The sequence below is a fragment of the Etheostoma cragini genome, chromosome 22 (genome assembly GCF_013103735.1).
Source record: "Etheostoma cragini isolate CJK2018 chromosome 22, CSU_Ecrag_1.0, whole genome shotgun sequence".
Classification (NCBI taxonomy): Eukaryota; Metazoa; Chordata; class Actinopteri; order Perciformes; family Percidae; genus Etheostoma; species Etheostoma cragini.
In genome coordinates this window covers 18,477,738-18,504,292 of record NC_048428.1, presented here as the reverse complement: position 1 = coordinate 18,504,292, position 26,555 = coordinate 18,477,738, and the positions used below count along the sequence as shown (strand labels likewise).

Here is a 26,555-nt window from a genome sequence, read left to right as displayed (position 1 = left end):
GGGGATCTCACTGTAGTCAAATAGCAGCACCATGAAGAGACCCACAAGAACATACACCCTGAAATGCATTGGTGAACAACAGTATGGCCATTAAATGTCACATGAAAGCTCCAAGTCCCTAAATGTACGATGAGCCTAGTCTAACAAGAACACACTGACCTCCTAACTCAGAATGAAGAATGCTATTTACACATTACAGCACAATAATCTATTTAAAGGTCGCTGTAATATCTTAAAAGCCGGAATGAAAGGAGCTTTAAAATAAAGTACATTGAGATCAATATTGAGAGGGGGTGATTTTTCAGATGGCATGCCAAGACTTGAATGTTAATGGTAAACATCAACATCAAGCTAATACTTCTATTCAATTAATGGAGAGTGCATTAGGCTAAAAGTGAGTAATGGCAGGTGGATTGTCGAGGTATTTTTTGCAACCCTTGATTAAAAGACTAACACCTCTGTAATATTATTTGCACACAGGGAGGAAAAAACGAAATAAAAGCGGAATTCGTGGCTCTCTATGGGGAGAAACACATTTAGGATTACGGTGTTAAAAGCGCCACACCAGCCATCATGAATTAAGCCCTACCCTAATATAAACAGCCACGATTGGATGCTCAATACTCTCTCTTACGACATGACACACATACCCCACAACCGACCCATTTTCTTAATTTTTCCAGTCGCTTTAAGCAAGACAAACCCCAGGTCGCTGTTACTACGGCTTGCTGTTGACACATATCACTAACGGGCGGACGACAGGTTGTTGCTGGGGCTATAATTGTCAACACCAAAAACCTACCTGTTACAAATTCAGAAAACTACTCCGAAATGAGAAAACCAACACATTGTCCATGATTCTGGGAAGAGAAGGGTGTTTGTTAGAAGCCTCGGTCGATCCAAAAATGGGTTCAAAAGGCTGTCAAGAGATTACGAAGCGGGATGTTCAGTCTCCGTTCGGAGCTCCACTGACCGACCGCTGAGGCTCACTACCTGTTAGGAAAAACACACTGGTCTAAACACGGTAAACGCCCTTCAGTGTGCTTTTCTTCGTCAGGAACACCCGGCAAAAAATAAACATCTGGTGTTCATTCATTTCCCATCATTTCCAAACTTTAATTTGATGCTTAAAAAGCCAAAATAGAAACAAAAAAGTAACATGTACTCCTACGTGATCCCCAGTTGGCGGCGCGACGATCTGTGTATAGATTGACGAATCTCCCGACTCTACCGAAGCCCCGCCCCTCCGTTTGCCTTCTCGCAGGGTGTAGCCCAATCAGATGAGCAGATTAAATTTGGAATTTTAAAGCGGGCCAATTGGAGTTGTTGTTACATAACAATTACTAAGAGTGGAAGCTGTCGGTACACGATCCGTCCTGCCTGCACGATTCTGGTCACTAGCTGAAAATCACTATGTAAAAACGTTGTCTTTTCTGTTGTGTTACTAGGTGGTACTAGTGAACCTTTTATGCTACTCTATTACATCCCAGAGATGAATAGCATACTTGTTACTCCACTATTACTCCTCTATGTTCATTTATTGTATTACTATAGTTACTTTTACATATCATGATCTTGTGAAATACGGTGCATTGTTTGAGATGAAAATGCCCATTGAACATTGTAAAGTAGGTAAAATTCACTGCAGCAGGATAACCTGCTGCTTGCATAATAATAATCCATTACTATTTATTTTTAAATGATATAGCATAAAGAGTCATTCTAGCATAGGCGCATTATGTACTTTATCTTTAGATCCATAAAATATTTAGCTTTTATTAGTTGTGTAGGCTATGTTTACATAAAGTAAGTACAATTTGGAATGTGGGACTTTTCTTTTTAACAGAATATTTTTACATTAAGGCTACTTTAAGATATCTGAATACTCCTTCTATCACTAACTATGACACCATTTTCACTCACACAATGCATTAAAATAATCAGATAGTACTGAGCTGTTAAACACTTTCTTTCCACACTGTCATTAAGCCTCTCAGACCTTTAAAGTGAGCAAATGGAATCCCAGCAACGTCCTTGTGAGGGAAGAGGAAAAAGCCCTGAGGCCCAACACACATGCTGAACTCTCCAATAACGTTCAATTAGTGAAACATATTTGCCTATCCATTATCAACGGTAACAGCAGTGTCCTTAACTTTATTATGGCGACATGTAGGGCATGGCAGCCACATGGGACTTCACAGAGCATGGAAAAAAAAGGTCTGCACAGCTGATCTGGACAAAGACAAAGGCTGACAGTGTTCTGTTTGCAGGCTACTCCAGCAGCACAATAGAAGATAGGACAATAGGACTCTTTTGACCCACACTGTGGCGAGGTTTCCCTGGTTTCAGAGAGGAGCTATTGTATAAAGAGCCTGTGCACCCTCATCCAGACAATGGAAAACCTAAACTGTTGTAAGTGGGACTCTGCATTATGTGATGGTAGACATGCGGTTCATATTCATTTAATGCAATTTGATTGTTGAACACATACCACATTATTAATGCAGCGAGAAGATGTTATTGATTTGTGCATCAGTTTCATTCAGTTTCTTTCATTCATTCAGTTCATCCAGTTTTCTCAGCTGTGAGCAATTGCTGCTATAACATATAGAGGGAATTTTTCCACAAAACAAGTCACAATATGAATCTTTCTGGATTATCTGTACATTTCTGAAAACTCACAAGACTACAAAACTATTTAAATAATTACTGGTTTACCAACAGTTATTGTGTCTGTGGTACTTCCCCAAAAAATCACTTGGCCCACTTGAGCTACTAAACGTACACTCTCCTCTGTGCAGGACACATATCTTAAGACACCCATGCAGTGCGGTGTTGTTTTTATGAATGGCAAAGTGAAGAGAGAAAATTTCAGATCAATAAGCGGTGAACAAAGCTCACTGAGGAGTTGTAGTCTGCCCGAAGGAGGAACGTCTGTGTTGTTTAAGATGCTTTTGTGTTGCCTTATGTAATGTAATTACAGTCTTTATAGTATTGCTCTGCATGTTTGCACTGTGACTTTGTTTCACTTTTTTCTGTCCAGATTCTTCTACTAATTAATAATATTGAAATTTTGTTAAAGCATTTGAATGAACTTTCACTGAAAATCTTTTTAATCAAATGTGTAGTTGTAGAGCCAAAACCATCAGAAGAGAGATTACGAGCTCTCGTGGTAGCAAAATGTCTGGGTGGATTAGGAAATCATATGAAGTCCGAATTCAAAGCCCAGCTGTGTTAGGATTAGGACAGGTGGAAATGACTCTGCAGGACAGCAAGCGTGTAAAACAGGTTTTAAACACTGCTCCACGCAAAACAATATATGTATATATAAATATATTTGTTTCTTAAAGGATTCTTTAAACTGTAGTTGAGTTGAGTAGAGTTTAAGGGGGTCCCTCCCCACTCCAGGATGTATAAGTGGATCTGGCACTGAGTTTGATGACTGGATGAAACCCAGAAGCAGTCAATCTATCAAGCCCTCTGGCCAGCCATTCCCTAATTGGAACACAATGAACCCTGGAGAGGATGTTCTTTCTATTTGTGTAGCAATATGCGTCAGTAAAGCAGTATTTATTAAGTTCCTAACTGGGATTGTTTAGCGGTCTGCTAGCTAAATTATGGTCAAATAAATGTTATAGATTTTAAATGAAGGCTGTTTCATTTATATTAGAAATGCAACAGAAGCCCACAAAAGATTCAAAATGATGTAGCTTTGACGCTGTTCAAGATGGGAAATAAAAATGTTGCTTTCTTGCTGAGAGTTAGATGAGAAGATCAATATTGGCCTCATGTTTGTCTGTTTAATATGAAGCTAGCAGCCAGAAGACAGTTAGCTTAGCCTAGCATGAAGACTAGAAGCAGTGGGGAAAAGATAGCTTGGATCTGTCAATTGCAAAAACAAATTTACCTTCCATTACTTCTAAAACTAAAGTGTAGGACTCCAGGCAGTTACTACAACTGGCCAAGCTAGCTAGCTTCCTCCTGTTTCACTCTTTATGTAAAGCTAAGCTAAGCTGCTGGCTCCGGCTAGGCCTACATTATATTTACCATATCAATTTTCTCATCTAACAACAACTCTCAGCAAAAAAGTTTATTTGCCAAAACGTCGAACTATTTTTTTTAAATATAAAGCTACAGCTGGAAGATGGTGAGAAAAGCCCAGCCTAAACTCTTGTGAAACATGAAATAGCACATTATGCCAATTAAGGTGTTTCTCCCTGCCTCTTTATACTAAACAAGCAAGCCAACACCTAGCGGTAGCTTAAATTTAACAGACACAAGCATGTCCAATAACTCTTGGCAAAAACGCAAATTAGCATATTTCCTAAAAGGTCAAACTATTCTTTTTTAGGCAGAACAGTAAAGTAAGGTTTTGGGAGCAGGCCTAAACATGGCCTATCTGTTGTTGATGTGAAATTAAATCTCTATGCTCTGTGTCTAACCACAGGCTTCATATGTCAAATGCATGAATGTGTGGCCATTCAAATGTGAAATTCCCGTTTTGTTCCTTTTGTGCTGAGCACAGTTTACCTGCAGTCTACTTTCCGCGGTCAGCCCTATCCTAAGTTCCCCTGACAGAGCACTACAAAGGCGCAGCATGTGAAACCTGCAAGGATTTTTGTCCCATCTCGTTTTCACCAAATACTGCATCAAGGTGCAAGACAATGGCCTCTGGGTTTCCAGGGCGGAGGGGGGGGCATCAGTGCTGGGATAAGTTAACCAGTGCCACCAAGTGCTGATATTTAATGATAAGGACACAGGGTTGCAGTTGGAGGGACAATGGGGGTCTTTGTGGCTGAGGCTGCACAGATAGCACCCAACCAAAAGAAGCTGTGGGATTTGTTGAGATTCTTCCCTCTCGCTTATCTCACTCCACTGCAACTTATTACTTGTCAAAGACAAGAAATAAAACCTGAATTTAGATTTCCTCTAAATGTAGGTCTATTAGTGAAGATGTTGTTTAGGACTGCAAGCTTAAAACTTGAGATCATTTTGAAAAAACAACATGAAATCTGAACGCTGTAAACCTCCCAGAACTCATATTATCCAAATAGCAACTCATTTATCAGGTCATTTAACTTGGAGAGTTCTTGTAGCCGGAGCTGGACCATTACCTTTGGCTTCGAAATGTGTCTTTAAAAAGTGAAGAAAACACAGTTGATATTGGAATAAGACAAAGGTTATGATATGACTTAGGACATATTGTGTTTTATTTAGCCATTAGTCACTGCCAACCTTTGTGGTCTGTGATGAGCATTGAAGGGTCTTGGTGTTAATCATTGCACCATCTTAAGTTCGAATGTTGTATCCCATCCTAACCACAAACCCTCCAACATCTTTACAGTGAATGACCCATGTCTGTGCATGCGTTCCTGTTATGTGATGTGTTAGCTCTTTGGAGTTTCAGGTGATTAAGATTAAATAGTGCATATCGACATGATAACAGTCCCCAAGTGCACTTTGCGTGAGGTGAAGCATGTTGGTCTGTCTGCCGAAATGCATGATTGACTCTCTTAGTCACCCAAACAATGGCAATAAAACATACAAAATACCTGTGTGTGTGTGTGTGTGTGTGTGTGTGTGTGTGTGTGTGTGTGTGTGTTTGTGTGTTTGTAGTTCAGAGCACTGAGACTGCAGTTATTATGATGTCTAGCCTTCACAGTTAGCATTCTCCCCCACAGATCAAGGGACCAGAGTTTCATTGCAGCATTATGAATCTTGTAATAACACAACAGTTTTGCGTACAATTCAGTGAAATAAAGATAATTTATTATTAGGTATTGTAATTAAGGATTTTTTAGTTGAAAGTTTGTCTTCAGTTTGTACTTGCTGGAGTAGAAGTGACTTGTGATGGGTCAGTCCATGTAATTTTCAACACAATGTGTATAGTTTACCTGTCTGTGAGATTGCATTTCAATGTAAAAATTGTTATGTCAGCGTTGCCAAACTCTTGTGTACTCAGTTCTGATTTCCAGTAAGGCCTGATCAAAGTTGGGAACAAATAGATACAGTGTGGTGAGGAGACGCTGTTCGGCCTGCCTGCTGTGCTCACTGTTTTCCATGAGTCAGAGTGGGCGTTATCCGGGCACGGGGATGCCAACGTCCATAAGCTCTATCCATCTGTCACAAACAGTCCTCTTCTGGGGGCCAGCATTTCTTTCTTTGTTCCCATGTGCATCACAACAAAATACAATAATGAGGCAATAATTACATCACATTTAAAAAAAAAAAAATTTAAAGATGTTATATGAAAAACTCCTGGAAAGTTATGATTGCCTTGCGTTTAAATTTAAAGAGTTTACATATTTAAAGGTACAGTACATGTAAATGTAAATACCTTTTACTTCTGAAACACATGGCACATTTTAACAACTGACTATTACGGGAATAAGAAACAAAAATAACCTTATTGCAGAAGAAGGTAGACAAACTGCTGCTAATATAAAACAGTGCATTACTTCTTAAACCTTGTACTTCATCTTCCCAGTCTTGCTGATGACACAGATATGCTGAAAGAGAAAGAGAAGTTAGCGGTATGTTTCAATCTTGTCCGAAACCTTGCATCTGATGATAGCAGAATATTTGTTTTAGATGACCCTGCCCTATGGCAAATTCCAGTATGTTCTGAGAGCCTCAACAGGCCATGTAGAGCACGGAAGATGAAGCTTGCAATAATTTGAAAGCAAGGAAGGTAATCTGCAAAGATATGACACATTCATTAATCTAACTTTGTGTGTCCCAGGGGTTCAACTCATATTTCTTCTGTAGGATAAGGACAGATAAAAAGGGAAGCTTTAGCTGTGCCTGATAATGAGAGCCTAACCTCCACATTCCACAGGTCATCTATTTTCAAACTTTTGTAATAAATGCCAACTCCCTCAAATTTGCCCAAGAGGCACACAATTGTACAGTAACATACAGTAAACGCAGCACCAACACCCATGTGAACACACACACGCACACAAAGCTATGGGAGTCGGTCTTGGCTTAGTGTTCAACATGAGTCAGAGGTAAATTTGAGGCCATGTCTTTACAGATATAAAAATGTCAAAGTTCACATAAGTTTGCATTTACTAATTTCAGACAGATTGCAGAATCTGGTTTAAAATAAAATGTCAGGGGCACAATAAAGAAAACAGCGGATAGATTGCACTCCAGACTCAAAGCTTGTACCGGAGTAGGATTGGTTTTAAGACCCAGAGAGATAGTCAGAAGAGAAAGCACCAATGGTTTTCAGTTGCAAAAGGGGTTAGATTTCTGTGCATGGTGAAAAAAAAAAAATGCCATGGAAAAATAACATACGCTGAAAAACTTTCAACTTTTCAGCTGGATTCACAAATCATTAGATGGTCACTATGTATTGTTATGTAAGTATATAGTAAGTATTTGACAAACACTATATCTCTCCCCCCCCCACAGGCACACACACATCCCCCTGTCTCTTTCTCTTTGCTCTTTAAAAGGTCATGTTCTGTGTGTTGCAGCAGTAGACTTACATTCAGGTCACGGAAGTGTTCATTGTAGTCCAAGGCATAACCAACAACAAATTGGTTGGGGATTTCAAATCCAACATCTATCAGAAAAAACACAGACATTAATGTTAAAAAAGTAAAATGAGGTGTGTACATTCTGACATTTTTTTGGATTAGAATGACATAAAAACATATTTTGTTTTTTTCCATAACTTCATATGACATGCAGCAAAGTTCAGAATCAGGGACCTTGGGGTTGTATCCTACCAGATGTCCCTTCCTTAACTCTAAAGCTACCAGGACATCCCAAAAATTGATACTTTATCAGTGGACGTCAATAGAGACATGTCCACAGAGAGGAAGGACCTGGGTGTCAAAATCACCAAGCGGCTTCATTTTGACCGAGGCATGTATGGCAATGTGTATACAAATGGGAATGTATATTGTTTTGTTCATTTTGTTTAGTTTCATATATTCTGCACATAATATGTGTGTTAGTATAACATACAGAAATGGATAAAAATAAATGTAATAAGGTTGAGAAGATTCTGAGGTACCTGAGAACAAAATAACGATTAAATAGAATGTAAAAAGGGTAGGTGTAATAAGCAAATGCTTCAATGCTTCAACCTACACCTTTTTGGTTAGTATTAGAATCGAGTTGAGATGACACTGAATGAATTAAAGTGACACTTAGCTTTTGTTCAGTTTTTTACCATCAATGTTATGTATGTGATATGTATCTATGTGATCAAAATAAACTAAAGCTAAACTAAACTTAACTGTCCTCAACACAATATTTCTGCTGTTCATATCCAAATTGTCATTGTTTCAGTTCTGCATCACAGGATTTACTTTTGGGCGGTTATCAGGTTGGAAAACATTCTTGATAATGAACACAGTACTACTATTATTTACACTACAAGAACCAGAGTACCACACTTGCTGGCAAAGGGTCTGGCAATAGAGTAATGAAAGTTGCCCACCTCGAGAGGCTGCACCAAGCGTGCATTTGACAATCTCACGGCACGCATTCGGATAACACTTCGCCCAATCCCAACAACACACGAGTGATGTATCCTGAGCCCCGTACGCTTAGCTACTAGCGGAACTAACTGGTAGATTAAACTGTCGTCATCTGTTCAGCTCGCCTCTGGCCCCGCCTATATCAGATACACCGATGTGATTGGTGCAGCTTGGCTACGAGGGTATAGTTAATGAGCAGCATTACTCAATGACAGAATAACTCGCTGAGCAAATTCAAATTGTGCTCTAGTGAGAACTCTGGATTTCCCGGGTATACAATTTTTATAACGTGAGAATAATGGGTGATACAAAAACAGAGGTACTTACAGTCTGTCAGACTGTCAGCCATGTTAGGGACCCTCTTCACCAACAGACTGAAACACACGAAAGACAAACTTAATTTCCCAAATGCTTCAGTGCAGTATTGCAGTAACTAACCATGACCTAGAAATTGTCTCTGGTATAAAAAGTAATATGAATTGTCTTGCTTTGGAATTCATTTTAATACAAACATTTCCAAAGATAAAACTTTGGACATTCATGCAGCATGCAACAAGCTTTACATGTAAAAGAGGAAATAAACTTTTGACATTAAACCATGTGCCAGGAAAGATGTTTATCTTGTTTCTGTGCATAGGAACAGCGCACGGACACGAGGTAGTGACTGTGGACAAGCGATATCTTCTTGTGTTCGTCACCCGCTTGGCATTTCCCACTGGGGGGGAAAACAGAGAAGACTGACGATCTGGCTCACCCTGAGACCTTGACCATCTTGGGTTCAAAGGTCTCCACATGCTTCAGAAGGGCCTTCATGGTCTTTCCTGTGTCAACTATGGCCTTAGGGAAGGGAAGAGCAAAGGAAAAAGAACTTGAGACCTTGGTGTGCAGATTGTTTTTAAAGTGGAGAAAAATGACAGACAAATGTGCAGATTGTAGGATGAAAAACTTTTTCCAACTTGAGGTTTTTACCTGCTTTTCCATGTGCAGAGGGAATTATGACATCATTTTAAGATACCTACCATTTTTTTCTTGGTGTGAACAATTTTTGTGCTTATGTATTTCTGCCTTGATTCCAGACACTTTTACAACTAAAATATGAACTCAAATGTTTCTCTCTACAATGGCTTCTCAATCAACAAGATTCCAAAAGAAGTGCAAACAAAACATGGCAAAGGCATCAAACAAGGTGGAAAATTGAAGGATGGGCTTGACAGAGTTAACTTAGTGTCAAAAAAGAAACTACAGTGCAAGTCAGAGTGGACTGGAGAGAAACACTCACCTCAACAATGAGCACACTCTTGGTAACATGGAGAAAAAAAATAAAGAAAGAGAAAAACCTTAGTTAAAAATCACATTTGGAATTTAACACAGTTCAATCAAAGTGAGCATAAAGGCTAGATTGTTTCTGTGAAATTTACGTTTCTCACAGATGGTATCTATAGCAACAATGTTGGCAGCATCTTAAGGGCCTTAACAAAAACCCAGAACAACTTATTCTCTCCTGTCCAGTAATGAACATCTGTGTCTACAGTGAGCAAAAGTCAATCTAAGTGTCCGGGTGTTGCACACTTTCACTGCTGCAGGCTTTCAAATGACTCCTTGTTCTCTTCGCCGGGTGTATGGGGCTCTTTGTAAGACTAGTAAAGAGTATCTATGGTTTGCGGAAAGGGATCGGAGAGAATGCAGTCGCCTGGCCAATGTTCTCTCGATCTACACCTGAACACTGTTACACAACACTCAGAGTAAGTCAACCAGGATGTGTAAAAAACACACAAACTCAAACATTACTAACCTGTCTTGCTGCATGCTGAAGTCTGTAAACATACTACACAGCCAGTTGGACAATAACTGTGCATTGGCAGTTATTCGACTGTGTATAGCATCATTGTTTGGGAATTTTTTATTCTCCTGTGATCCCTAGATCACGAGTCTTGTGTGCTCAAACAATCAGTCCTGAGCTCTGACTTTTGCAAAAATTGGTGTGACATTTCCCTCAAAACCACAAATTTTGACCTTATGGTGGCACTAGATGAAAAGTCAGGGGAAATCATCAAAATCATTAGGGTTCATCCTCTGGGCACCATGAATCTCTGCACAAAATAGTATGGCACTCCACTAAATAGTTGTTGAGATATTTCAGTGTGGACTAAACTGGTGGATCAACCAACAGATCGAAAGACTCACATAAAGCAACGATGCTAGCATTGCCAAAATGGTTTATAATTAAATTAATAAAATGCCAGAGCAAATTGAAAAGTTGAAAAATGAGATGAAATGGTTCGGTTTCCATTTCTTACCCAATATAAATGGGTGCTGTGAGTGTTACAGCAGCCTCAAACCGCAACAAATCCCCTCTTCTTCTGAACAAAAACAGGTATTTCATCCATGTTCCAAAACTTCCTTCCTTAGGAGTTGACACACTACTTCACGTTGAAAGCTGTGCTAAATCGATACTACTCTGGTAACCATTAGGATTAATACATCTGTGTGCTGCAAATTCACCAAGAGTAACAATTGCACAAGAATCTTTCAACAGTGCTGGTGAATGCTGCTGGCTGGGAGTCAACTCACTGAAACCAGAGAGCCTGCTCATGCCACCTCACTCTCCCACATAACATTTACTTGATCTATGTTGTCATAATGCTACAGATTAATAGGTTTAAAGAGAGCAGTGTCAGTAGAACCACACTCACAATCTACCTGGAACTGTGACTCAACAACGTTTCTGTGTAAGGCTTTGCAGGAGGTTAGTATTTGATACCATCAAGGATCAGGATTGTAACAATAGTCTGGAGTGAAATTGGAGTGATTCATGTTTTCTGTGCAAGGTGGTGGCCAGCCTTTCTATTTTTACTCCCATTGACCTTTTTACCCACAACTAAAATGCATCTTAGCTACAACACATGCTGACATCTCAGTTAAGGGATTTCAACATCAGTCTTTTTTAACTAAATGTGTGTGGGCATATTTGCGCTGAATAGGTGAACTTTATCTCCTATGCCTATCTCAGAGAATGATTTAGTGAGGAGGGATCATTCCTACAGATTCCTCAGTCCTCAATGCGAGGGCTCAACAGGGATGAACACTCAGTAAATCTGCCCTGTGGGAACCTTCATTTTACTGAAACGTCTGATTCATGGTCGACCTGGTGAAGGGCAAACCACTTTAAGAAAGTGACACTCATGAGGTGTGCACAAAGAGGATGACTGTGAGGAGAAAAGCTTCAAAAGTTGAAGTACAGGGGTGTTTTCTGGTAAAAGGCAGGTTTGGGGCAATAAAAACATATTTGAAACAATTTCACATATTATTTAAGAATGAAAAATATGATTTTATTTTGTCATTTAGTATTCTCAGAGGAAAACTCAGGTCCATGAAGTGGAGGCGAGCTATCGTTGTACCTGACAGCTCCCTCTTGAGGACAAGATAATTCTTCTTAAAAGAAATTTAAACATTGACAAAGAATATATGATATGATATTATATCCAACGCTAAAGTGGGGAACGTATTTGCACACACCTTTCCACGCAGGAAAGACAGATCTCGGCTTCCTATGATGTGCAGCTCCTCTGTTGATTGGTCATTCTGGGTAGAAGACAAAAATGAAAGGATTAATTCAAAAATATGTAGTGTTTGGTCAATTCAGTGCTATTTGTTTCATACCATCTTCTTGCACTTCAGCTTCTCAATAGTTCGTTTTAATAATATCAAGAAGTATTCTTTTTAGCCACGAATGACAATAAATGCTGTCTCACATTGAGAAATAGGATGTTTTCTGAAGGACATCTAACTCTAGTGTTTCTCAATAATTTGGCTTTACTGGACAGTACTCAACAAAGAACTGTCTGCAGCACGAATTCAAGACAGATGCACACAGGGAGATTTATTGTACAAGGACATGGTATCCTGAACATAAACAAAGCCAGGCTATCTCGGTCCCTGTTGGAAGCACAGGCGAAGCAAAGCTTTGAAGGATGACGGCTTTGGAGTTAGATTTGGCCGGCCCCAGATGCATCACTTGGATAAGAGGAGCAGTGATATGAACAAAATCACGGCCCTGGGGGCAAATCACATCATTTCATCATGACCAGTAAGATTATCTAACAGCACCATCATCACTCAGACACTGTCCTCTAGTGTCGTCATATAACAACTCCTGCTTGCTGGGATTGTTGTTTGGTTACATGAAAATGTAGTTATGATTCTTTGACTGTTTTTATGGGTTTGTACTGCCTTTTTTGTTAGTAACAATGTTTTCTTCTTCTATCTATGGTTTAGGTATCTGGGTGTCAAGCTGTGAAACCTCTGTGAAAGCCAATTCTTATTTTTATTTTTTTATGAATCCTCTCCTGTGCTGTCAAGGGAGAAGGGGAATTTTGGGATTTGCTCTAGTGCCAAAACCCACTAAAAAAAATAATAAGTGACTGTGGTGACAAGTGCAGAGCAACATCACTGTAAACCCAACTATATCATTCCCAGAGTTAATTCCTCGGTTTATACATTCCAGGTGTTAGACAGTGTCATAAGCTGTTTTTCTTGGCCGCTGTAACAGCACCAATTAGCAGAGTGGTATTTTCATGAGCCCCAACGTGGCTTCACAATCCATCCTCCTTAAGGTGTCCTGCCTGAACGTGCCCTCACTAGACGTGAACAACAGTGACATCTGGTGGCTGTGCCGAAAGTCAGATGCAACCGAATGCAATATGCACTACTACACCAAAGATTCTCTATAAGATAGCGTTCAACTAGCTACGCATAAGGTATGAACCGGGGTATGCAATGGTATACACTTCCCATCCCCCACACTTTTTAAAGCTGTAGGGAACGTCGTGAGAATGGATTAAAAAGGATATTTGCATTATGTAATTTTAAGCTAACATTAGATATTTACACAGCCTAATGCCACATTTAGCATTAAAAACTTGTTATCTGTGGCATTTGCAAACGTAAGTTAATGTAAGTCCAACCCATAGACTGTAAAAATATGTAATAATACAATAGGCTTTTTTTTAGTCAATGGTTTAAATAACTGTTGTCAGATCTCGCGAGAGTCTATTGCTGAGAGAGAAACAGGTCTCGAATAAGTTAATTTTCTCATGATTTGTCCGTCTGAGATATGGAAGTTTAGTGTTAGCATGTTTGGAAGATACGTGTCTTGTGAACATATTTACTTTAGTGACTATGGGGCGAAGGCGTCGGTTATAACCTATGTTCACGTTCACTTCTCTCATTGGAATCAATGCACTGAGGACATGCAGTTCGTCTACTCAAGAGGCAGGCAGGGGCGAAACCCACGTGACACAGATACAGGAAATGAGTTGCACCGTCTGGCTAAACCGTCTGTTCCTGCTCCGTTTTCGTTTTAAAACGAGGTACCGGTGTAAACAGAAGTTGACAGTTTGTTTCAAAACAAAATACTAACGAGGAATAACAGCTATGGCCAAAAGTAGGTCGAGAGATTTCCTTGTTTGGACCGACGACGAGGTGGAGCTCTTACTGAAAGTAACACAGGAGTATAAGGAGGACAGGGCGGCAGTAAACGTAGATTGGGAGTCATTGCAAACGAAATACGGCGACATTTTTGAGCGGTACCAGGAGAATTATCCATCTGCCGATGACGCCAAGGCAACGGGAAAGGAGTACCCACACAGCAAGAATGAAATCACAAAAGGTAGTTTTCACTGCTGGCTTTATTAGCTTTATTAAATGGCATTGTGTTTTTTAACCTTCCTATGTAGGAATGTTGTACATACTGTACCTTTTCTGAAGGGGGGGTCAGATCATTGAGTAACGTTACAAGTCCATTTTCATCTTTAGTTTTTTTTGAAGAAATCTGTGGAAGCCCATTGTGATGGGGAAAAACATCCTTAAAATAATAACCGAGTATCTCAAAATTATGACTTCCATCTTAAATAATGACTTACTATCTTAAAATAAATACTTAGTATCTTAATATAATTACTTAGTATTACAAATGTAATGAATTATCTCAAAATAATGACTTTGTATCTTTAAACTTCTGAGAAATGTGATAATTATTTTGAGATACAAAGTTATTTTGAGATGTTTCTCATTATTATGAAATACATAATCATTATTTTAAGATAGGAACGTTTTCATCATTTTGAAATATAAATATTTTTTTAAAGCAGTCAATATTTTAAGAAAGTTTCTCGATATTTTGCAATACTATGTTAAATTTCCAGGAGCAACAAACATCTATTAAAACATGTAAAATTGGCTAAATATGAAAAGCAACAGTTTTTACTATACTACTACTTCACTAACTATTTTGTTATGTTATGTTTTGTGTTCACAGTTCAATTGGCTACCAAAATTAAGGCTATACGGATCAGATACAGGCAGGCACTTAACTCGGGTAGAAGAAATGGCCATGGGCGGGTAATCCTGCTATTTTTTGAGCTCTGTCGGTCCATTTGGGGAGGAACTCTTGCTACTCATGCAAAACACCAGGATATCAAGACGGATGATGATATGGCAATAGAGACCGTGAAATCGATCGGCAGTTCATCTGATGCTGGGTTGTCGTCCATGCTGGGGGGGGGATGGAGTGGCAGAGGATGACGTGTCTGCAGAGATTGTGGGAAGTCAACACCAGAGACTCAATGCTACCGCTAGTGGCTTCAGGAGAAAGAAACTCAAAAGAAAACTGTCCCCGGATTCCATTGCAGATGATGATCTGGACATTCAGAGGCGGCTTCTTCGACGATTAGAAGCAAACCATGATGAGTTCATGCAGAAAATGGACCGGTGGTCATCTATGATGGACCGTATGAACTCCAATATTGAGCTGCTAATGCAACACATTGTAGGTTCAGGTGCCACTGACAAGACTCCACGTTACATATGGGACGCTAAAAATGGGGAAGTGTCTTTGGTGCATGAATGTAGGTGTGGTAACTAAAGATTATTTTGATTAATCTGTTGAGAATCTTTTCTAAAAAATGTCCCAATTTTTTTTTGAAATGCTGGAGAATCCCAGGAGAATGCTAGAGCCTAACTTAGATGTTCTCAAATAGCTTGTTTATTCTACCTAACAGTCCAAAACCTTAAGATATTCCATCCCTAAAGAAAATAAGGAAATCCCTGGGAAGCTGAGAAACAGCAAATATTTGGCTTTCCACTCAAAGGACTGGAAAGGACTTAAACAGTAGACGTTCCCGGTAATGATAAGCAGCTGAAATGCTTGGGACACTGAATGCCACTCAAATATGTGTTTCTGTTATCAGTTCCAGTTTATTGTAGGTCAGGTGTTTGATATCTGCTTTGCAATAACCTCTCAGATAATACACCTGCTCATAAAATGAGCATCGTTATAATCTGGCCTCCTTAACTTTATGGTGTGTAGTAGTGTTTAATTACGCTAAGCAGTTCACCTACTTGGTAGCTCTTCAGGCGGATGAACTCCACCCGGGTCTCCAGGTACTTGTTGGAGTTTCGGCCAAGAACCTTGAGGAACTCCACCAGATCTGCACAGAACTTGTAGCCTCCCTTCAAGACGCACAGCACCATTATGTTGTCCTCAAAATCATCCATGACATAGCGGGCCAGACGCTCCACCCTGCAGGAGAAATTGCGTTAAGACAAATGCAAATGACCAGTTAATTATTTAAAAACGTAAAAATTCTTTGCAAGTGTGTGTATCTGTGGATTATTCTTTTTACCGGTTCATGATTACCCCATGTGGAATGTAAACACTCTCTATGTCTTCATGGTAGTGTTCAGGGTAGGTGAACAGGTCCAGGCTGTATCCAGGCCAGTCATCTTTTATCTGGGACAGACCGCTTACTGTTAGGTTTGAAAGTACAGAACTGCAGGTGTGCAAAGTACTTAGTCGTGCAATATTTGAGAAGAAACAAGGAAATGTATGAATAAACAGTATTATTGATTTTGGAAGTTGCCGCAGCAGCAGCTAAAGAAACATTTTGCCCCAAAAATGCTACAAAATAGAATGTTTATAGTTAAATTGTCAGGGGAAAAGAGATTGAAAATGACGTATATGGCATAAGAACAATGGTCATTAGCCCCTACTTGTCTGTAAGCTATAACAGGAAACTATTATTACTACCATTACTGTCTTGAGCTTCATTATATTGTTCTTGGTTTAGAATTAAAAAGTTCTTTAAAATCTGCGTACTGTTGAATTAATCAATTTCTTCATGGAATTCATTCAGAGAACAGCAAACATGTTACCTTCTTACACCAACTTTAATAGTTTAGAGAATAATTTCACACAAACTAAATGATTTCTGAATGAGGCATTAGATTATTTGACTGAAAGATCTTTGTGTTTAACATACCACAATTCCTTTTTTCATTCCTGCGTTGTCCATTTATGCTAGCGTGAAAACGGTCTTCACTGGAGTAAAGATTTAGGATAGGAGACAGGAAGCAGTGATCTTCTGTAGACATCCACAGAAATATTTACTGTATAAACACTGGAACAAATAATGAAAGACTTTCCATCTTTCTCTGAAATGTTATGGTACAGAAAAAAGGTAGGACATAACAAAGAAAAACATCATCAGATCTAGGCTGGATATTCATTTGGGAGTAGCATCTCCTGTAACTTAGAATCACAAGTTATTCATTTAAAGCTTAGCGTTTCAGCTGTCTGTAACTGCTGAGCAACATTTTTTAATTTGTTATTGCCAAAGACTTACTTCCAGTTTTGTTGCCGTCTTGTCAGCGATCATTCACTAAACGAAAAGGGAAAAAAAGTCCAAAGATATCTAGGGACGTCCTGGTCAGCCGCGTGCGTTGTGAAATCACGCTTGAGTTATTATCTAGCGTAAAAGGACAGCGTTGTTTTAGTCGCTGAGAATTACAGGGATAATCAGCTTCATGTGACGCTACGCTGGCATGTGAACACATCACGGGCCACTGCAGGAGAATGAAAACAAACTGACAACAAACATTTGGTTCAGTTTCTATGCCGTTAACTTTATTAAGTCAGGATTCAATTGATTTCAAAGGAAACTCTTCTCTACAGCCTGCACAGTCAACTATTTCCTATTTTGTTTGCAAGAAATTCCATAAGGAAGGCGAGAAAATGGAAAAAAAAGGAACACAGAAATAATTGTTGGTTTTCTCAAGCTCAAAATGTAATATCTCTACAAATATTACTTTAAACTAATGTAATATTAATGAAAGAGTACACTACTTTAAAAAGATTACCAGTAGACCTAAGAATTGCATTTGTTCAATCAAAGACTAGCTAATTTACATGTTCCCCAGACAGTAATTTGGAATGATTCTTTAATTTGCTGTTACCTGGGCTTTGGAGTTTTAGCACTGTTTCATTGTTCATGTGACAGATAATGAGAATATACAAAAACATCATTCCATTCTACTAACGTTCTTTTGGTATTTGAAGTAAGGGTGGGGGTCTCAAGACATGCAGTACATCTGATTTAATCCAGTTTCTTTGTGTCTTAGTTATTGGGTATGTAAATGGTCTTAAACCTCTCAAAGAGGTTGATGTCGTTCTCAAGCTGCTTCATCGCCGCTTCGAGGCGCTGCTTCTGGGACTTCTTGGACAGGTTGTCCGTGACGAGTGAGAGGCCCTGGTACTCGTGGTGCAGCTCGTCCCAGTTCTTCTTCAGCCCCTGCATGGTGAACCCACATAGGGAAACCCATCATTATCACAATAAAATCAGCATTATAATATGTCAGGATGCAAAGCTTTTATGTAGAAAACAGCCATCAAGTCCAAGGTATTTAAGTATAGACCTCCTGGAAGAACCCAAGACACTCGTCTTTAAGAACTGTATGTCCTCACTGTATGTATGTTGGGACGACAAAGGGTTAATTCTCCAATGTTGGTAAGTGTTAGAAATATTGTCAGCGTTGTTTAAGTAATCATCAAGCTCCTATAGTGCCGGAGCGGTAGTTCAGAAATACAGCATAGTGTTAAAGGAGAATTTCGGTCAATTTTAAATCTGTTTGTATATTTGGAGGACTGTCAGTAGAGAGAAAAATGAAAACAATTGGTGCTGTCTACACCCTGTTATCCTCCTGCTAGAGTTAGCACCCAACAGGCTTAAACAGGGCAAGTTTTAAACACGTTTTTAGTCTCTAAACATGTTCAAAATGTCACTACAAGTGTTTACCCATGTGCAGTGATTCCTTCTGAGGGAACACAGTGAATCTGACTGCAGCAAATGTGACAGAAAGGCATAGCAGTTGTGTTAATAAATATCTCTGTTTGTTTCTGTTTTTAGTCTAGACTAGTAAACGGTCAAACTCATACAATCCAAATTCCAAAATGTAATTTTACCACAAAAAACGATTTGCCGTTGTTATGTCCTTAGTAGTGGCTCTGCTGGCTCCACTGTGGCGTCAGGTTACAGCCTGTTTCTACATAGTCATTACTAAGGACATAACAGCAAATCATTTTTTTGTGGAAAAAATACATTTTGGAATATTGGATTGTATGAGTTCGACCATCGACTAGTCTGGACTTCACCGGAAAACAGAAAAAAAACAGAGGAATGGACTAGTAGGACTACCAGTGTTTTACTAAAAATGATGTGTAAAATCATCAAAGAAATTGAATGTTCAGTTGTATGATCTCCTGCTGTTTTAGGGAGAGGATTGCCATTGTGCAGCACTGATGTTGTTGAGTACCTCCAGGACGGCTAATCGATCCTCATCAGACAGGTGGTTCATGGCTCCGTGCTCCCGCTGTTCTTTCACGTAGTTGTTATACTCCTCCTGAGCTCTCTGCTCTTCTTCATTGCGCTGCTGCAGGTACACGGGTACTTCTCCGTAGTGCTGCGAACAGGTATTGGAAACTTTAGACAATATGTTTACGGTGAACCTAACAAAATATCAAACCAGGTCCAAAAGGATAGATTATTTCATCAATAAATAGGGGACTTTACTCTACGTTTTTTTATGTGCTACTTTTTATGCAATATTCAGTTTTTAAAACGTATCAGACTGCTGTAGCTGACGTTTGCAAACAATGTATTTCCATTTTTTTTTTGTGGAATTCTTATAAATTATTTGCAAGTCAGGTCTTAAACCTGCAAACTTCTACTTTTAATTGCTTTACATAAAATAATTTTTTCCAATTCAGAAAGTTTTAAAGTTTTATTGTCTTTCCAATTTTTCTTATGATTGTGTCACTTCTTTTCTGTGTTTTGTTTTTATCTTTGTAATTTGACTCCATGTCATTGAAAATGAGGGTCGCCCCTGAATGATCTTTCGAGAGTAAATAAATGTTGAATATTGTGGGGGGAAAAACACCTTTTTCTTGATGTATTTGGGGACAAGTCCTGAATTCTCAAGAAGCTGCTTGTGTCCCTTGCTGGTGTCCACCCAGGTAGGCTGAGGTTTCATTGGCACCACTGTAGCTGTCTTTATAAAGTCTCTCTTGGTTTGAATGCCCATTAGTGGGTTGTCTGTTCTCGCAGGAACGGCTGGTTTCTTCACAGTGCAGGTGTTATGACCCTCATTCGAAAACTGTGTCTCTGAAAGAACATATGAATATGAAGTTAAATAACAATCACCGTTGAAAGACGCACACAAACATTGTTCAAATGATCTATAGAAGAATATAACTCACTTTCAGGAAATTTGGGCTCTTTTGAATGCTTCTTGAGGTATTTCTCTGGGGAAGGCACCTCTACTTTTGCTGGTCCCATCGTCCTCATTGCATCCTTGGCCGACTTTTTCTCAAAAACAACTGCCGGCCGATACTTGGAAATATACCTTAAGATGCAGCAGATTGGAGAAAATGATCACAGACTGAAGTTATTATTTGAATTACTTTACTTTTTTTACATTCCACAAACGCACATTTCTTAAATAAGACCAAATGTAAGCGATCCGGCAAAACACTTTTGAGACTATCGTTATTTAATAAAGTGCAAGTTATCCAAGTATTCCAATCCTATTGGCTAGATAACACTAACTTGCTTTATTCTGATGTAGTTTGCCAGATATATTAAATTTGAGGCAACATTTCACAGCTAAAGCCAACTTCAGGTCGTCCTCTGTGTATTTATTGTTTTAGCAACCTTACCACACTTTGTTCTAACGTTAATTAGCTATGGTCTAGACCAGAATAGTGTAATTTAGCTAGCTAGCTGGATAGGCTTGTAACCCAAGATACGTTAACGCAACATACAACGTTAGCTATCTATAACCTAGCTAGCTATAACGTTAGCGTAGCTACTGCTTTGAAAGTAAAGTTACCTTTGCGGTTTTTTAGTATGAACCTCTTCCTTTGGAATTAGATTGTAGACGCTTTCTGGTGGGTACACAACTTTAGACATTTTAAAGGAGTTCAAACTGGCGAATGATTTTAAATATACGGGAATTAAGTCCACCTAACGCTAACTAGCGTTACCTAACGTTAGTTAACTTGACTGAGCTAACGTCAGCTAACGCTAAAAATGATCTTGTGATTTGTTTGACAACACGCTACTGTATAGTTGCTAGGCAACTGGTTGAGCAAATGTTGCATTTCAGGACCTTGGTAAAGCGATAAATTAAAGGTTTCCGAGCAGTCCCTATGTAAAGTTCACGGACTGTGTTTTGGTTTAGAGCACCCACTGTTCCCTAACAACTCATATTATGCAGTATATAACGTTAGCATTTCTATTTTCACGTGAGTATGAGTCGTACTTTAGAATTCGAAACACTGAAGTACAACGTTCCGAGAGTAATTTGAATGTATCACTAAGGTCACTCGTGTTATCCGTACCGCGATGAAAGCAAGTGGGGGCTCTTATACATCGTTAAAGCTGTAAGCCCTAGTTATATTAAATATGAAATAAAACGATGAAAACACGTGTCGGCTACTGTTTGTTTTTGCAACCGGATATCGGTGATCCTTCGACATTTATCAATTTTGTCCCTCCAGGCTGACCATAGTTGTTTGTGACTAACTGAAAAGAGGTGTGGTGGTGCAGAATGGTGCTCTTCCTGTCAGGTTAAAATCGTTCCTAGAGACTCTACTAAAACACTCATTAAGGTTATCGAGTTAGAAAAACGGAAAGGCACCACTTTACGTGAGTGTCTTGCTCATTAACCATAGCTTATAAATGTCGCTGTCTATAACTCTCTTGGCGGCAGTACACGTGAAAAGTTAAAGCAGCTTCTTGCAGCTGTAGCTATCTCTGTGTCCAAAAGACAAGGTGGATAGTCTTTACATAATAAAATGATAGTTATAATAATTAAAACTATAACTGCATTTTAAATGTCTATTTTTATTTTGCAGGAGAACGGGCTGCTGTCATTTGCTGTCCCCTCAATGGGTTTACTGAGTGCCATAAGAACTGTCAGATGCTACCTGGGCCCCTTTCTAACATCAAAATCATGTCTCTCCACCAAAGCCTCCCTGCTGGGGGACAAGAACATCCTGCTAATGGGTGCTCCTGGAGCAGGGAAGACCACAGTGGGGAGGATAGTGGCCCACAGATTAGGACTACCTGTCGTTGATGTTGATGACGATGTCTTGGAGACAACGTGGAAGATGCCTGTGGCTGCCAAGCTGGCAGCAGTTGGCGGAGAGCGTTTCCTTGAGGAAGAAGGCCAGGCTTTGTGTAACTTCTCTGTCTCTGGGTGTGTTGTTTCCCTGACAGGCTCTAACCCCCTTCATGCTGCAGCAATGCAACACGTCAAAAAATCCGGACTGGTCATCTACTTGGATGTGGACAGTGAAGACATCATGCAAAGACTCGGCAGGATGAAAGTGAACCAGATAGTGGGCCAGGGGGCAGAAGCATCCATCAGGGACATTCTGCAATACAGGAAACAGTTTTATGAGAAATGGCTTGACGTGCGGGTGCTGTGTGGCAAAGGGGACACGGTGGAGGAAGTTGCGGAGAAGGTGCTGAAAGCTATGGAGAGATATCAGAACCACGCTGCAGAAACCTACGTGTCAACCAGGAGTGACAGTGTGGCATTGTCCAAACAGACAACACACTTTAGTGACGTTGTAGTTGAGGGTCTGGCCACAGATGGAGGCCTCTATGTTCCCAAAAATGGCTTCCCAAACATTGGTGCTCGTGAATGGTTGCGACTAGCTGACATGTCATACCCGGAACGAGCATTAGTTTTACTTGAAAAGTGCATACACCCATTGGATATCTCTGCTTTGGATCTCAGAACAATGATTTTTAAAGCATATGGGTCTAACTTTTCTAGTGAGGCAGTAGCACCTGTAAAACATCTCATTCACAATCAGTATGTTCAGGAGCTCTTCCATGGCCCCACCGCCTCATTTAAAGACCTCGCCTTGCAGCTGATGCCCGAGCTCTTTGCCTACTGCCTCCCACAGATGTGCAACTACCTCATTCTTGTAGCTACCTCTGGGGACACAGGTAGTGCAGTGCTCAGTGGCTTCAGCAGCCTTCGTGGCACTGACATACACAGGACGGGGGTGCTGGTGTTCTTCCCAGAGGAAGGCGTGAGTGAGATTCAGAAGCTTCAGATGACGAGCTACAGGGAGGGCAACGCCAGGGCGATCAGCGTCCTGTCAGACTTTGACTTCTGTCAGAGAACCATAGAGAGGATGTTTGGAGAGTGTGGGCTGACCGGGCACCTCGCTGTGGAGTACAGCACAGTCCTCAGCACCGCCAACTCCAGCAACTGGGCGCGGCTGTTGCCACAGGTGGGTTGATCACCAAGTTGGACTCCACGGAAAAAGACCACTTTCACTGCAGACATTATGACTTAATATCTACGAAAATATAGATCTTGCTAGTTTTATTTTATGTTTTATTTATTTGCACACACATAAGACTGCATAAAATCCAGATAATGAAAACAAAGAAATGTGTCATGAGATGTCACAAACCGTCCTACAACGAACTCTTTTGAGAAAAACCAACAAAAAGATGAAGAGATGAAGTAAAGAAAACTAAGCTTTTAGTTTAGTTTTGAAATAAAATACAAAAATACAACAACAAAAATGACAAGAAGAACACAAAATGAGCAGAAAGATTAACCATTCAGCAGACAGCAATCCAATTAAAACAAAGGAATACATAACAAAAAAGAATAAGAGTCAAGAACGTCAAGAAATAATTAGACATCATGAATGAAATGTGAGGTTCATTTTATTTAAAAGTTTGCAAAAGATAACAAGCTCTTGATAATTACTACTTTGGTGTTTCAAATCTGTACATGCAATTAGATTTTTTTTGATCAATCCGTTGATTGTTTTGATGAATCAATGAACAGTTTAGTCTATGAAAGTCCAAATACACATAATTCATAATGCACATCATTTCCAAGAGGTAAAGGAGATGTCTTTAAAGGGCCAGCCAGTAACGTGTTTAGTTGTTTATTATCAAAATATTTACCACCCAAGTTTTTCTCCTCTGGCAGGTGGTTTACCATTCTTCAGCCTATCTGGATCTGATCAGAGACGGTGTTATCAAGTTCGGTGAGCCCATTGATGTTTGCATCCCTTCTGGTAACTTTGGCAATGCCATGTCAGCCGTGTACGCCAAGCAAATGGGCATCCCGATAAGAAAAGTAATCTGTGCGTCCAACCACAACCGCATCATCACGGACTTTATCACCACAGGCGAGTACGATGTCCGGGGACGGCCTCTGATGCTCTCCCACTCCCCGGCTATAGATATTCCGAAGTCCTCCAACCTTGAGAGGTTTATCTACCATGTCTCAAATGGAGACAGCCCTCTTGTCAAGGAGCTGTTCACACGCTTAGACAGACAGCAGCACTTTCAGGTTCCTGAGCCTCTCCTTGGCAGGATGCAGCAGGATGTGATGGCTGGCTGGTGCTCGGAAGATGACTGCTTGGCCGCCATCCAGAGTGTTCACACACAGACGGGCTACCTCATGGACACACACACCGCTGTTGCTAAAGTGGTGGCTGATAGGCAGCAGGACGGTTTGTGCCCCGTAGTGCTTTGTTCTACTGCTCACTACGGAAAATGTGCTCCCGCTGTGTTCAAAGCCTTACAAATCCAAGATATTCCTGAGGATCCCCTTGAGCAGCTGAAAAAGCTCGGATCGACTGCATCCAGACCGGAAATACACAGAGACATGATGAAATGCCTGGAGAAAAGTGGCAGGAGGGAACACACCGTTTGTCAGGCTGAGTACAGTGTGTTAGTAGAAGAAGTGGAGAGCATGATACACGACTCCTTCTTGAAAGTCATGTAGGATTATTTTAGCTTTTGTTAATGTCCACCTCAACCTGACATTCATTTAAATCGAAATTATTTACAAAAAACTATATTTTTCCCGTCTTGTTTGTATCTTGTGCTCTTCATTTTTTCAGTGTATTTGTAACTTTTTAAAGCACATTTAACGGATAAAAGAAAAACGGCAAAATCTTGATAAACAAAGAAAGAAATTTAAACATAAAAAGTCAAACGTAAAATTAAATAAGAAAACACTTATAAGCAGGCATGGTCATGAAATTTATTTTAAAAGGCCAAATCCTTTCTGAGCATTCAGGATTAAAATTTTGTTTTCATTCTGATTATACTATAGTTTAAGCCCAAAACTCCATTTAAAGCCCATTGAGGCTCTGGATTATCTAACATTTTCTTTACATTCAGAGCCCTGGTCCACTAGATGGGGATGTCTACCTCCTGGCCAGTGCTGGACTCACTGCTGCAAGCATTGCAGTAACAGTAGGGTTGTGCTGTAGGGGGGATTAATGACTATGGCTAAGTCAGGAGGTCAAATAAACAAGTTAAAAGTGATGTCAAATCAATATGTGCTGTCAGGGAGATAATCATCTTAAAGTTAAGTGTATGCTCATGCATTGTACTGTAGAAACACATATTTACTGTGTATTTGCTCAATATCTGTCAAGGTCTGTTGTGTCTTTGATAAACACTTCTACATTCTAAGGATTATTAAACCAAAGTTTTATTTACCTCATCCTCTTTTGCATTACTTCAACCTTTCTCTGTTGATGTGAGGGTAGCCGAAGGGCTATCAAAGCTGCATGGTAGATCTCACAGTGGCATTAAAATACAGCTAATGAATTGATCTCCGCAGTCCGCAGCCGGTACAGTCATCCAATCAGAGTCCACTGACTCATTAACTACCTTACTGAAGGTAGAAAGGGATTTTTTTTTTTTCAAACCACATTGTTCTTGCCCTCTTTTTTTATGTGCTTCTCAGCTGCTAACATTCAGGATGCAGTCATTATTAAGATTGTAAAAACTGTTTTATATTGTCTTGAGAATAACACAAGGGGAAATATTTGCAGATTTAAGAGAGGAGGCATAGGCTACTCACAGGCCTTCAAGTACACCCCAAATCCGAAATCATATGGCAAAATTTTAGCTTGTGACTTTGGTGTATTAGGCAGCTTTCAGTAACAGCTCTTGGTCTCCAACCGAAAGACATTGCTCTTTGGCAGACATCTGTCAGAAGAAACACCCCAACCCCCAACGTCACACCATCCATAACAGGAGAGAGCAGAAATGACTCCTGTCTCTGTGGCTATCATTCGAGTCATTTGAATCCAGGTGCAGCCTCAGCAGCAGCAGAAAGAGGAGGGCAGAAGATATATTTCATAGATCTCCAGGATAGCTTATGACTGCAGTTGCTAAAATAGATGGAAAGTCAGCCCGGATTTGACAAAGCACCTTGCTTGCATGCCCTTTGATCTGCACCACTGTCTCTTTAAGTCTTTGCAAAAACTGAGAGGGAAAATGTTTTCTTCACTGTATTTGTAACTGTAAAAGTAGCTTATTTGAGCAGCAGGAAGAATGCAGCTGTGTGGTTTGACGTGATCCATTGCTCTTGACAGTCTGGAGCTCTGGTGTTAGAGAAGGAAAAAGGTGCTCAGGGACATCAAGATAAATTACGAATAGTTTTTGGAATCAGGGCAATATTTTACAATTACCCCTCTGACTACATAGTGTATTTCCATGCACGCTGGAGGAGAGATCACTTTTGTTCATATGAATGAATTCTGCGTGCCCCCCCCCTTCGGTGGTCTGTGGTTTGTTTCAATGTGAGCATTGGCCTTATTAATCAAGCTGCTTGACAGGTGAATGTGAGGAATGGGTGGAGAAAGTGTGTGAAGAG

General features: G+C 39.9%; 4 protein-coding genes across 7 annotated transcripts in view; 1 reads left to right on the top strand and 3 right to left on the bottom strand.

Annotated features, from left to right (window-relative positions):
* The window catches only part of LOC117937507 (rho GTPase-activating protein 21), an 87,819-nt gene extending 86,611 nt beyond the window's left edge, over positions 1–1,208 (bottom strand). The window contains exon 1 of the mRNA XM_034861499.1: positions 803–1,208. The gene's annotated coding sequence lies outside the window, so the exon portion shown is untranslated. The remainder of the gene's footprint in view (positions 1–802) is intronic.
* Positions 1,209–5,812: 4,604 nt separating this feature from the next.
* prtfdc1a (phosphoribosyl transferase domain containing 1a) lies at positions 5,813–17,353 on the bottom strand. Of its 2 annotated transcripts, XM_034862155.1 has the most exons (11): positions 17,180–17,353; positions 16,817–16,918; positions 16,181–16,287; positions 15,897–16,077; positions 12,015–12,080; positions 9,778–9,795; positions 9,253–9,335; positions 8,826–8,872; positions 7,497–7,573; positions 6,459–6,509; positions 5,813–6,160 (listed from the first exon to the last, which is right to left on the bottom strand). In XM_034862155.1, exons 2-10 carry the CDS (start codon positions 16,847–16,849, stop codon positions 6,462–6,464), a joined length of 660 nt encoding a protein of 219 aa, XP_034718046.1. In that variant the 5' UTR covers positions 16,850–16,918; positions 17,180–17,353; the 3' UTR covers positions 5,813–6,160; positions 6,459–6,461. The 2 variants fall into 2 exon arrangements, with proteins under 2 accessions (XP_034718046.1, XP_034718047.1); XM_034862156.1 differs by lacking the exons at positions 5,813–6,160; positions 9,778–9,795 and having other exon boundaries at positions 6,192–6,509; positions 17,180–17,348.
* Positions 17,354–17,582: 229 nt separating this feature from the next.
* On the bottom strand, positions 17,583–21,101 carry enkur (enkurin, TRPC channel interacting protein). Of its 2 annotated transcripts, none has more exons than XM_034862153.1 (5): positions 20,721–21,101; positions 20,089–20,234; positions 19,770–19,993; positions 19,146–19,292; positions 17,583–18,124 (listed from the first exon to the last, which is right to left on the bottom strand). In XM_034862153.1, the coding sequence occupies exons 1-5, from the start codon at positions 20,798–20,800 to the stop codon at positions 17,951–17,953; spliced, it is 771 nt and encodes a 256-aa protein (XP_034718044.1). In that variant the 5' UTR covers positions 20,801–21,101; the 3' UTR covers positions 17,583–17,950. The 2 variants fall into 2 exon arrangements, with proteins under 2 accessions (XP_034718044.1, XP_034718045.1); XM_034862154.1 differs by lacking the exon at positions 20,721–21,101 and adding an exon at positions 20,438–20,683.
* Positions 21,102–21,299: 198 nt separating this feature from the next.
* On the top strand, positions 21,300–24,770 carry LOC117937895 (threonine synthase-like 1). 2 transcript variants are annotated; one of them, XM_034862151.1, is made up of 3 exons: positions 21,300–21,538; positions 21,748–23,142; positions 23,862–24,770. In XM_034862151.1, exons 2-3 carry the CDS (start codon positions 21,781–21,783, stop codon positions 24,663–24,665), a joined length of 2,166 nt encoding a protein of 721 aa, XP_034718042.1. In that variant the 5' UTR covers positions 21,300–21,538; positions 21,748–21,780; the 3' UTR covers positions 24,666–24,770. The 2 variants fall into 2 exon arrangements, with proteins under 2 accessions (XP_034718042.1, XP_034718043.1); XM_034862152.1 differs by having other exon boundaries at positions 21,300–21,664.
* Positions 24,771–26,555: the final 1,785 nt, after the last annotated feature.